At 36.1% G+C, this 13,480-nt stretch overlaps 1 protein-coding gene across 7 annotated transcripts in view; it reads left to right on the top strand.

Annotated features, from left to right (window-relative positions):
• Window positions 1-13,480, top strand: part of UNC13C (unc-13 homolog C) — a 257,718-nt gene that overhangs the window by 167,417 nt on the left and 76,821 nt on the right. For all 7 annotated transcript variants that reach the window (XM_080396569.1, XM_080396568.1, XM_080396566.1 and 4 more), the window contains one exon: window positions 9,606-9,739. In XM_080396569.1, coding sequence (XP_080252695.1) covers window positions 9,606-9,739 — 134 coding nt within the window. The remainder of the gene's footprint in view (window positions 1-9,605; window positions 9,740-13,480) is intronic.

The raw sequence follows: 13,480 nt of genomic DNA, 5'->3' as shown, positions 1-13,480 counted from the left end.
GCTCAGCAGAATAGTGTTGAAATTCTACCTGATTTTGGAGACCTTTTCCTTCTGTCTGATACTTAGCTCTCTGTGTTGTCACAGTGAAGCATGGTGCAGAAGACCAGGAACTAACAACACAATAACTAGTTCTAGAACCAGGTGTTATACAGCTGTAGCAGCACAGTGCTCTTCCCTTGCAATTTATCTCTACGTAGACATATAGCACCGTAGGTCAGGTCAGTAACGTACGATAGCCTAGCTTTTGGGAATCAGAGTTTCGATATTAACACGATGCTGTAGATTATGCTGTAGATGCATGTGGATAGACCTACGCTTTGAGAGCTGGCTCAGTCTTCAGTACCCATCTGTGAGTCCCTGGTCACTTTTCCATTTGGGATGTACTTCTTTTTCTTTAATAAAAAATGACAAAGGATTAGTAGATTATTAATTTCTTATACAAATACTGTAAGAATTGAATCATGAAGTATGTGCAGTAGTGAAAGCTGTTTATACCAGAGAGTCCTATTTTTCAGGCATGCAAATTTCAGTGCCAAGTAATATTTGTTGTGAGGCTCTTTGTTATATTCACATACTGCTGTAGATGCACTGAAAAGGCTCTAATGTCTTCAGATCTGGCATGCGGAGGGTACTTAGAGACCTATCCTTATGCAGTAGCATTGTTTTTGATGGGCAGCATGTCAGCCACTGTAATAGAAAAACCTTTGATAAGGTACTTTAGAACAGCAGAAAGATGCATTTTTGCTGTGATATTTCAAACCCCATGCTGAGACTTCTCTATCAGAGACAGACCAATTCTTACAGATGAAATTGCTTGTTAGAAGCTTGTTTGAGTACGCTAGGTAGAAAGTCAAGAGAATAGCTCATCATCCAGTGGCAGCACGGAGCTGGTAAAAGGGAAAGTAGGGAAAGCTGTAGAGCTTCAACCTTGAAGTAAGGAAGGGTGGTAGTATTGTTATCAGAAGAGATGAACAAACAAACTGGTTTGCTGTCCAAAGCCTTATACTCTTCAACTGTTTATGTTAACCCTAGGTGCATAGCAGTGAACTGTTGTCAGTTAATGTTAGATCTCAAGAAGACTGAATACTTTTCAGTGCTGAAATCTGAATACTGGTAAAGATTAGTTATTAATTAAAAACAATGAGCAAAAAAACCCTGAACTTTACCCAAAGCTTAAATACAAATTCTCATAAACAATGAAAGTCTAATCAATATTTATTTTTTTGAGATTGCAGTTAATTCACAATCCAGCCCCTTTAGTTGTGAACGTGTTTTTAAAAGTGGTTTGGATTATAGCTCTTTGCAAACAGTTTCCTTTACTTATTGATCATTATTATTTAATTATTTATACTATGTGATTGGGCTATCTTAATATCCCCAAAGAACAGTATATGCTGGAGTGGGATGCTCAGCATTCAGATTCCTGTGTTATTGACTCCTGTAGCTATGAGGGTATAAAAACTTCACCATTTGTGTGCAGTTGCTTCGAGTCCAATTTGTGTCTGAATACTGGCAAAAGCAATTGCACATTGAAATCTGACCTTCCATAATACAGCTCCAGAGTGATGGCCACTAAACATTGACTTAGAATCAAGTGAAATGGAAACACTTACAATTCTGAGAAATCCACACACAGAGATTTCTGCATCTAAGTTTGTGACATACTTCCTGTAGGTTGATGATTATGAGGTAATTAGTAGTACAGCAATCACAGGACAGGCATCAATTCAGGTATGCAAAACCATGTGGCCTCCTGATTACACACTTGAGCTGAAGCCAAAGTACTTCAACCTCCTTTCTATCTAGGTTAACGTGATCATGCATGTATTCATCCGTGCTGTAAACAGACTTCTGTTTCCAAACAGAATATTCTAATAGTGAATGTCCTCTGAATGTCCTCACTACTGCATTTAATTTCCATCCTTCCCCTGTTTCATCTTTTTCTGATTTCTGATCACATTGTGGCCAAAAGATTAAGAGCATGAGACTGGCCATGCTACATGAGATGAAGGGTTCATCTGGCTTATCATCCTGTCTCTGATAGTGAGCAAAGCAGATGTCTTGATAAACTTCTAACCAAGGAAAAGTTTATAAACTATATAAACTTTAGCTCATATATTTGTTCCTTTAATGGAACTAATTCTGTATCTTCCATAAACCTTGCTGACCTTTTCTGAGCATTTTCCAGTTCTGCTATATTATTTTCAGGATGAGGAGAAGGGGAGGGTCCAGATTTGCACATAATGTTCAAAATATGATCACCCACGGAGAGAGAAAGTAGAATCAGGATGTTCTTTGTTGCGTGCTCTGTTCTGATAATTCTTCACGGCCGATTTGCTGTCTTTGCTGCTTTATCATTGCACTGATGTTTTCATGGAAATATCTATCATAACCTTAAGATGTCTCTCCTGTGGCAATGGTAAGCTCAGAGTCCCAGTGTGATATGCAGGAGACAAAGCGTGTGGGACATACAGTGATCTTGACTGCTGTGTCCTTAGATTAGGAAACAGCCTGTGAGACAGTGTTAGGGAGAACTACCCTTCTGCTCATTGGGTCAGAAAATTGATTTACCTTACTGGAGCTGTACATGACTGGTCTAAAACATCATTGTTTCTTCTTTGTTTAGCAAGTAGATTTGAATTCAAAACCTTGTAAGCAATAATGTTGGAGCCATGGTCCTTTGTAAACTGTTCTGGCGTTATAACCTTCGGAGTGTTAAGCGTGCACGTTACAGTGCAAGGGGCCTACAGTGGCTGATAGAGTGTCTCAAAACATGAAATGCAGTGGTTTATAGTTTTGCAAAGAGCAACATTTCTATCCATCCAATTTGTAATATTTATTGTATGCTATATATCATATATAAAATATATGATGTATAGTATATAATAAATAAATTTTTAAAGATGCATGATGTTATTGTGAATCCATTCTTTTCCACAGTTGCCCTCTAATCTAGATATGTTGCAGAGAGCAGGGTATTATTACAATTAGACCTCCACGTTCTTAAAAATATTGTAGTGTAGATATTTCAGGACAGCAGGTAGGTTACACTGGTTGCTGCAAAGAGCTTTCAGTAAGTGCAGGGCTCACCTTGGTCTTTCTCCACTTGTTCCCTGCATAAGCACAGTGCTTTTTTTGGTTGTTTTATTTTGTTGTTGTTGGTTTTCGTTTTTTTTTTTTCTGGCGGGGTGTGTGTGCAAACCAAACCAGGGTAGCACTGGGCTTGCCACTCCAGAGTCGCTGTGCATGTTACACTGTCCTGAGTGGAGAGCAATTAGATCAGCTCCTTTCACATCCCGTTCCTCAAAGAAAAAGAGTGAAGAATCTTAATGAGAATCTATCCAAAAGGATTCCATTTCAGTTCAGTTAGTACTGGAGAAGGATACGTGGAATATGGTTTCTGTTTCAAATATGAAAACAGTTTAGGAGTTATTATACAATAGGAATGTGTAGGGGGTACTGTTTCAGGGAAATCCCTCATGTTTTGAAGGTATTTTGAGTGCCTGCAAATGGTTTCTGTGTTTAGCCTTTCTAAGTAAATGCTGTAAAGCCAAATTTTCATTCTTTACCTACATGAAAGTATAAAAAATATATAAAATTATAAAAATAGGTGTGTGTAAAACATGTCAATGTCTATCTGTGTATGCTATGTATCTATAGTGCATATTGTGTATTGCCTAATGATTCTTAACCTCATCCAAATTGAATAGTATTAACTGAGCAGTTTACAAATACAGAAGTACCATTAAAAGTAATACGTCATCATCTAAGACTGGTCTATAAAATTGCAGTCTGTAGGCTCACGCTAATCAGGGCTACTGTGTTGGTTTCCATTCAGCTTCCATTCTCTCATTATTTATATAGAAAATATCATATTCTGAAACTTAGCTTGGGGCTTGCATTGGGCTTACTCTTTGTGCAGATTAGTTTCTGAAATCATAGGATTGGATTTATCAAAGTTACACCCATACAGATGTCATGTATTGATTGCACAGAACATAACAAATGAAAGACGAAGCAAAATAAAACCAGACATTTGTCATGCAAACAGGTAAAATCAATGATGAGAGCAGTTGAAAGCCCTGTGTTCCTCAGACAGACCAGCCTTTACAGATTTGTCTCAGGGTAATACAGATGTAGATTGTAATTCTGCTTCACACTGTGTTGAGATTGCTTTCTCCACCCTCAGCCAGTTTTCCAGAGTGCAAAATATGTTTGCTTGTCAAGTTTAGCCTTTTTTTTTTCTTGAACATAAAGGGGAAAATCCCTTAACATTTTCTCTTTTTCTTTAAGACAATATCAAAATTCCAGCAACTGCCTCTGTGCCACATGATCCATTGTTTGTATTTGAACTCAGGTGACTAGGAAATCGATAGTAAAATGAAATTGAGAAAAACACGATTCAGTGTAAGAAAAGAATTTATTTTGATACATAATATATGAAAAATTGCTCTTCCTCTTTCTGATTTTGATGTGTTCTATGGCAAAAGACAAACAGTTATAAATCACCTAGTCTGGATCTTGCCTTTAAAAAAACCCACAAAATCCTCAGGATTTCCTGTTTGTAAATCTTAAGTGAATAATATGACTTCTCTTTAAAGCTACTTTACTTATATGGTGTTTGCAATTATCTAGTTTTCCAAGGAAATTATGATGTTCTCAATAAAATTAAATATCTGTAACAAAATATATTACAAAAAACGAAGAAACATCCATTAGGTTATCTGTAGGCTGGATTCCTAAATGACTAAAAGTGAATTAATACAGCTTTCCTTAGACAAGCACATCTAACTTACTGTAGCTCTATAAAATAATTGGAACTTCTTTCCTCTGGAACTGACTGAAATTTTATTCAAAACAGCTTGGGACACTTGATAGAAAGTGAGGAACTAATTGTATTTTGCATTAGTCCTGTGATGCTCTTCAAGATTTTCTCTTCCAACACATGTGGGATCACCACTGAAGCCAGTATTGTTCCTGGCATTGACTGCTGTTTGATATTACCCTATTTCATGTGTTCCAAATAAGTTTTCACATAACTTTAAGTAGTTTTAATATACTGTTGTAGGATTTTGCTTAGAACTGTCTATTAGTAAAGACAGTATTCCCTGTCACAAAGATTTAATAAAAAGACACCTAATTTAAGCATGCACCATAAAGTCTAATGCCTGATGAGCAGATTTGTCATCCATTGAATACATTCACTGTACATAGATTCTGTATAAGGCAGGGGCATTGCTGAGATGAAAACCAAAGAGATTTTATATAACCAAACAGATCTTAATTAAAGGAACATTTGGAATCTAAGATCCTTAGCAATACAAGCCTAATCTGGATCTAATTACATGTCTATAATTGCAGCAGATTGCTTTGTAAACTTTTCTAAGTCATAGGAAATGGGTAACAGTGAACTTCAGTATAATGATCAAAAATTTCCCATGCTGGCAATCATGAGCTGTGTCATCTTGGAGAAACGTGATGAGAATGTATCCTTTTTAAAAGCAGAATGAGGCAAACAGCTATATTTGTTAGTACCCAACCAATCACATTTCCTTCTCACGCCTGTTTTGTGTAGTCTGTTTTTTCTGAAATTTTTCATTATTTAAGTTTGCCACTTTCATATTGTTGCTAGACATTTTTGTATGGTAAAGGATATATGGTATGCTACAACTTTAGAGTCATCCTAAAGACAAGAAGTAGCCAAATCAGTTAACGTGAGCATATAACACCTATATTGTCCTGTCTTGATGGTAAGCCATCATCTGGTATTACTGTTTGTTTGATCTGTCAGCAGATGCCTTTTAGGAATATCACTATTCTGGCTTTAGCTGGTTAATTATTGAGCTTTCAAGTATAGGATGTACTACAGTACCTTATGGCATGTCACAGGTCTGTGCATGTGGACAGCATTACCACCCCAAGTTTTGTTACAGAGGGTCAGGATATTTTAAGCAGGCTTTCCTAAGTGAAAAGGCTGGTGATAAAGAAGGCGATTCTTCTAACCGGCAAACTTTCATTTGTATCAATGCTTCCTGAAAGCTCTCTTGGTTACTACAAGCACAATCTGCGATTTTAGCTTGTTCAGTGAATTATGTATCCACCAAAAATTTAAGATAGGCAACTCCAGAAAATACTTTTTTTGAAAAGTCATGAATCATGAACAGTATCTGTTAACTAGTGATTTTGTCATCTTTATATATTGAGAATTTATGTTCCTCTTGACCTTTTCAGATACAATTTTTTAAACTCTCAGTATTGCTATGATCCTCTATAATGATAAGCAGTATTCAGTGGCTCATATATCTTGTCACCATATTTGTGCCAATGTGGCAGTACTTGGGTAAATTGGGTGTTTAGTTCATGTTTGATACTGGCAGTTTCTTTCTAATGGATGTCACTTGCATGAAAAAAGAAAGTTACTATTATCAAGATAAGGTTTTTCCACTTAATAGACCATATAGTTAACCATGTTTATACTCGAGAAAGTTTGTTTGTGTAAATTGTTGTAAGCATGTACTTTGCTTATGTATAAATTAACCTAATTCTGGCATTTTAAAGGCCTTTCCACAGCTTCTGCACAGACTAAATACACTGTACCGTGTAAGAATACCTACTGTTGAGAACTGGTTGGATATGGGACCAAATCACGAGACTGAGACATGAGCTATTATCATCACAGCTACAAAACTAGAACAGATGAATGTCTTTTGAGACTACAGAGCAGGAAAAGCTTAACTGTTTTTTTTTATGTAATAAGAGGGCATTCTCACTGACTGGTTGCAAGAGACTAATGGTGAACCCACATCACCAAAGCAGACTTCAACAAAACAGTATCAAAATTAACTTCAGTGCCTCTAGAAGGGTGCTTCATTGCATTAAGAATATGTTAAAATATAAGTATAATTTTATGATGCTGTCCTCCCGCTCATTTTTTCTACACTGTAATGCGGTTTACTATGCCTCTCAGTTATGCTAATCGAAATGTTTTCAAACCAAACAAATTGTATCACTGAAATTTGTAGAATATGAAAATAGCTCTGTTTCAAGATGATTTTTATTACAAGATGGAACTTTCTTCTGTCAGTTTTGGAAGTCTGCAAATAATCCATGTAATCAATCTTCCAACATTGTTTTACCTCATTATAATGCTTCTGTGAAGGCATCTGTTGCCAGAAACCACATAAACCAAGTAATAAAGCCAACAATAATAACAATTAATGTGGAAACAACTTCAGTGATTTTGAGCATTTCTAAGCTGTTAGTTAGATTTTAGGATAAAGAATGGAAATTACAGCTGGGTGTGGGCGGAATGTACACTTTCAGAGTATAAACTACTTCTGTTTGTGTGAGACTATTTAAAATATACTTTCTCTGGCTAGTTTGAGAAGATTATCTTGATTTTTAAAATATTTCTGTGCCAGATAATTTTTGTATAAAGCACCTCCTTGTGCAACTATTACTTTGAAAATTAATCACCTTTTGCTATCTATATTAAAGAACAGAATTTTACATTCTGTAATTCACATTCACAATTTGTGAAAGCTATCTCAGATACATGCCGTTGCAGGTTTTTTCTGTGAAACATAGTTCTTGGATAAGACGCTAGACTAAATGTGAACTGGCTTGGTCTTCTACAACTGCCTTTCTGTTGGTTTAGTTTAAACATGCACTAGCTTCTGAGAAAAAAAAAAAAAAAGCTATATTACAAATAAATCTTTGACATGGAAACAAGGTCTTTTAATAGAAGTATAATGTACACCAGGGAAGGCCCTTGTGAGTGACATTAATATTCCAATATTAATTTTTGTTTTGAAAAGCACTCTTGTTTGCATGTGTGGTTGTTAATTGGTGGTGATACTTGTCACACCGTCCACTGTAACTGCTTCTGAGCCCCACCTTTATTTCAGTTGCTTTAGACACTGAAACCGTAGCATTTGTAGATCAGCAGTGCGATTAATGATGCTCTTCTAAAATATTGCACAGTGACCACAAAAACAGTTTCAATTGTGTTGTTGAAATTCCCTTTCTGCCATTCTAAATGCTGTTAATAGATAAAAGTTAATTGAGGTTAAGATAATATTAATTCACTATGACACTAGTATAGTGTCGTATCTATTCAAAGAGACGCGGGGTCCATTGGAGTGGTCATGTTTGGACTACAAATAGAAAGTACAGGGAGCATATGTTTAAACTTGCAGGATAATAGGCATGGTTATTTTCTGGCTTGCTAGTTGAGTGAAAAGACCCCTTTCTGTCTGACAGCTGTGTAGACCTAGCACGCATAGACATACTTCTGTGCAGCAGAAATTATGTGTGTATGTATGTGTGCATTCACATAGAGATGAAAATATTTCTTATCATATTTGGTTCTCTGCTGTGAAGTTATTTATTGGACATTGATAAGGAATCTGATCCTTCTGTCAAGTGAAGAACTGAAAAATAATTTTGTCTAGGAACCTGTAGACTAAGAATTCATAAATCAAAACTGTAGAGACAAAATCTAGCTGTAAATGCACATTTTAGTGACATTAAAAAATATAAAATTCTTAATAAATGTTTGTAAGTGGTGACTATTAATACATATTTACAGCTATATAAAAAGGTTCAGAAAGCAGGCTTTTAGTCAAGAGGAATAAAACCCACTACTTTACTTACCAACTTTTAATTAATGACTAGAGAGTCACGTTGGCAATCCATCGGATATATCAGTGTGTCCTGTCCTCCCTCGTGATTATTACAAAAATGTAATGGGGCATCTCAGGTTCTCTGCTTTGGATGTAAAACTGGTTGCAGTCCTCTTCACTTACAAGCAGTATCGAAGAATCCCATTTCTCTGGATAAAAAACTGAATCAAATAACAGATTGGTTTTGCACATAGCTTTAAAATCCTTGGCAAGGTGCCACCTTGGCAAGCCTCTCTTTTGAATATTCCTGTGTACCTTTTCCTAGTGTTTTTATGTGTCCAGGGATTATTCTTTTTCCCCTCATACTTAATGTGTTTTCCTCTGCCTCTCTTAATTGCACAGTTTGTGATTTTTGCCAGTCAATCTATGAGTCTCCGGAAAAATCTCTATGCAGAATAGTTTGGGCAATAGTCTTAGTTATTTTGGCTGTTAAAAAGTAAAGGGAAATTTAACTGCTGCTTCATTTAGAGAGAACAGCATAGCAGTTGTTGGGCTTGAAAACTTCAATGTATAATCCAAAACAAAGAAAGAAATGTTCCTTATCATTGATTTGTTCAGTATTTATTGTGTAGGATGTTAAAGTTCTGCCTTAGCAGACAATTTTACCTGCACTCTGTTTCAGCACAACCAAGAATTTAAGAATGTATTTCATTAAAGTGTGGACATGCACTAAAAACCAAGTCTCTATTGATGATCTTTGCTGACCTCGCTGTCTTTTCTCTGTGTATGTCTTTTGATAGATGTCCACAGCCAGGTATAGTCTGTCACACAGTCTCAGTTGGATAGACAGTCCTTGTCCAAAATTTCTGAAGAGTCTTAATACACCACTCTTTCCAACCAAGTACTAATCTTTAGGTGGAAATCCCATAATATTTTCTATAATTTTTCTAATATAAAATATATTCACTGTTGTTTTAACAGGGTAAGAAACAAGAAGTTCCTAAAGAAGACCAGGGACCAACAACAAAGAATTTGGATTTCTGGGCACAGCTTATTACTCTGATGGTCACCATCATAGACGAAGATAAAACGGCATATACACCTGTTTTGAACCAGTAAGTAATTATTTTCCCCGTAAAAATTAAGAAACATGGATTTATTAAAATTAGAGCAGGAAATGCACCTGAATCAGTAGTTGTATTTTAAATATGATCTGGCTAGGGATATTTAAAAATTCAGGATATAACATTGACATGGTTTGATGAAGACTTAGTGCTCTGATCATAGAAAGAGAACTAAAGACATGTGGTATATGAACACACACACCCCCAAAAAAATTAAATAGCAACATATTATGCAAGAGAACTAAATGTATAGGGAGAAGGGAACGTTCAGTGAAACAGTGTGAGGGTATTAATGTTATGATAGCATCTTGGCACAAAAGGTGTTCAATTTATGCTGCGACTGGTTTAGGCATTATAAAGAGTTTTAGGGATATATTTGTAAAAAGAATAATGAGCCTCACAAAAAGACACTCTCCAAATTTATGATTGGGTAGACAAAAAGCCTGACCAGGCTGACTTGAAAATTTATAGAATTTGTAAAATTAAAAAAGAGCAATATCCTGGATTTACTGGAGATGGAAGTTTACTTCTCAGAAGTGAACAGGTAGCAGAGAGGGAGGTAAAATCAATAACCAAGACAAGTCAAATAGCTTATGGCTGATACACTAGCAGAGAAGAGAGAGTCAATCGATAAACACAGAAAGAAGAGATAGAGTAGTGGGTTTTGAAAATAAAATATACAGGAGGAGTGCAAAGGAACATGTTTCACACATTAAGGCTGGAGAAACAGATGTTGCACTAATTGAAATGTGACAAGGTGAAGGCCTAGGGAAAAGTTTTAGCTCTTGTAGCTCTTAGGAGCTATTTTACAGAGAGATTCTAGAAAATCTGGGCATAGTCTAGCTCTGATGACTTATGCAAAATTTAAAATTTAAACTTACATCTCTGCTATGGCTAAACAATTATTAGAGGTGCCTACAGTGGCATTTAATGGAATGGTTTGAAGGGGAGCAAGAGCAAGTCTGTTTCTTTCAGCCAGAATAGGATAGATACTGAAGGGCACTCTGTACATGGAGCTGTGCTTGCCTCTTGGTAGAAGGTACCACACTTTTTATGGGCCCACCGTATAATTACCAAAGAAACCTCCTGGTCTTAACCAGAAGTTGGAAGAGTTTGTTGCCTTCTGATCCCTTTCTTTCCTTTAAATAAATGAAGGACTGTTTCAGTCCTGGTAAGAAACATTTCTTTGCTCAGTAATTTTCTGCAGCATCATTATTAAGGAACAAGTTCTTACTCTACAGAGGAAATAACACTCTTTTCTTATTTACTCCATTTATACAACTTATGTGAAGTTCCTCTCTTAATGAAAGTGCAGATTTTTATCTGACTATCTGTATAGCAAATATACTTACTATAAAACATTCAGATGAAACAAATACATACATGTGTTTTATTTCAGTCTCGTCACTGAAATTAAGAGTAATTGGTGGTTAATTATCATAAAAATCGTTCTAGCTATATTCTTACCCAAATGTGAGGGAGAAATGGAGAAAGGACAGAGTTCCTCTGAGGAAATTAGGGGGTTCCCTAAAGCACAGCTGAGTGATTGTGTAAGATGTGAAATGAGAATCAGGAGTGGATGGAGTAGGGACAGGTTAAGGGAGAGAGTTTATATCTGTGACTTCTCTCCCATGTTCACTGTTGTTTTGGAAGTGGAAGAACACTAGGAATAAAGTGTCTTTGAAAAACAGGAGATATCAGGAGCAAGAGATGAAGATGCTGTGGGTGGAAGAAATTGAAAAACTGTTCAGAGTTGCTTTGCACACCTTTTTTTTAAAAGAAAAGCTTCTCCCAATACGAAAGCATCATGTAAAAACTGTTGAGAAAAATGACAGAAAGCCTCTTGCCCCTTGCTTGTCCTAGAAGAGAAAATATCAGTTGAATGCACAAGAATACTGCAAAACTGTGACTCCTTATCAGAAATAGATGGCCATGCAATGTCTCAGTGGAATATTCAGGCCTATATCCATTTGAATCCTGTTGTAGAAATGCTCCAAGTATTCTGATGGGGGGTTTCACAATGGTATGATGTGGCTTAGAATTTTTTCCCTCAAGCGGTTTTGGAAACCCTAATTTTATATGTACCTTGGAGGTAAAAAGGATGCTGTGATAGAGCAGTTTGAACTGTATCAGATGATAAATCCAGCTGAAACATGGTGTGATTGCCTCAGCAAGCATTGTGGTAACTGAGGGACCAGACCAGACCATTCAATGGGTGTTGTATGGGCAACTTGTGGGTCTTACATGACACAAGAAACTTGACAAGTTTGAGGGGAAAAGTATGAATTCTACTATTTAAGTTGTAAAATTCTCATTCTACTAGTTAAAACAATGTAAAATGTGATTAGAACCTGATGCACAAGCAAATTTAGGACTTTCCAGCGCTTGTCAAACATGCATTGTACACACCATGAGACAGAAGAAATTGTTAATAAAATAAAATATCTGTTCCATTAAAAGGAACAGATTAAAAAATCAAGAACAAATTCTTCAGCTGAAATATGCTTGTATATTTGGAAATAAAGGTCTAAACTTTTTGCCTCTGCACATCTTTAGTAAAATATTTTCCCTTAATTGTGTAGCACACTTACTCAGAATAATCATGTGTGTTGTTGTAATACACCCTTAAGAAACAAGACAGCCCTGGTGGGACTTTTAGATTTGTTATTTACTGATACTTAAATCTTTGCAATGTAAAGATCTGTTTCCTTTCCTCTGTGAACTCTGTGTTTCATACCCTTATTTAGTACTTCAGTACTTCTTTAGTACTTTTTTTAGAACTGTGGTTTAGTGACTACTGCATGGGCAAGCTGAAATACTGGGTTAGCTAACACTTGGAATATTTAGTCTCTGTCTGATAGCTAAAAATCACATTTTAAAAGGGAAATAAAAATCATAGTTACGGTTCAAGAACACATGCTATTAATGTTGTCTGAGATTACCAGGTTCGATACCCACATTATCTGATTCAATGAAGAACTGGGAAGTGAATATCGTTAATTATTTGGGTAGTGAAAGCATAGATGGTGTTTCAGAAAAGCTGATCAAAGATACTTAGAGAAATTACTCAAATGTGAAATAGTATTGGAAAATTTGTTAGGAATTTGTATTTGCAGTCAGAGATGAGAACTTGGAGCAGTTTCAGCCCTGTGTTCTTGGGGAAGACATAGTGAATAACCAACTCAAAGAGAATGTTAAGGTAAAAAACAGAGCCTACAGGATGGAGGGGGCGGGGGGCAGCGGGAACTGTATGATTACCAAAGTTAAATTTTGGAAGTCAAATAGCATTAGCTTAAATTTTTAAAAGCCGAGACAGGTAAACATTGCAAAAGAAAATAGGAGAGAGCAAAGAAAAATCTAATACAATGGGAGTGAGCTCTCTTTGCAACAAACATGATATTTAGTTGATATATGATTTGGGCATTCAGAAATTAAAGGAGAATAAGGACAAGGAACCTAACTGATGCATGTTGATATCAGCTCAGCATAGAATGGCAAATGATACCGAGTGTTTGGAAATGGAAATGATCAGAGTTGCTGCAAAAGCAAACCTCCAAGAGGTTTCACACACTCCCTTCCCATTCCACAGTGTGGAAAGAACTGGCATATGTGCAGGAGCAGATTTCCGCATGCTTCAGAAACTAGGATTTTAATACATCAGTGAAGTCAAGGACAGTAAGTTATATTGAAGAAACAGCATAACTGTAACCTATGAGTCAGTGAGTTATGAAA

This window comes from Falco punctatus (assembly GCF_963210335.1).
Source record: "Falco punctatus genome assembly, chromosome: 7".
Lineage (NCBI taxonomy): Eukaryota > Metazoa > Chordata > Aves > Falconiformes > Falconidae > Falco > Falco punctatus.
This window is presented reverse-complemented; position numbering and strand designations above follow the sequence as displayed.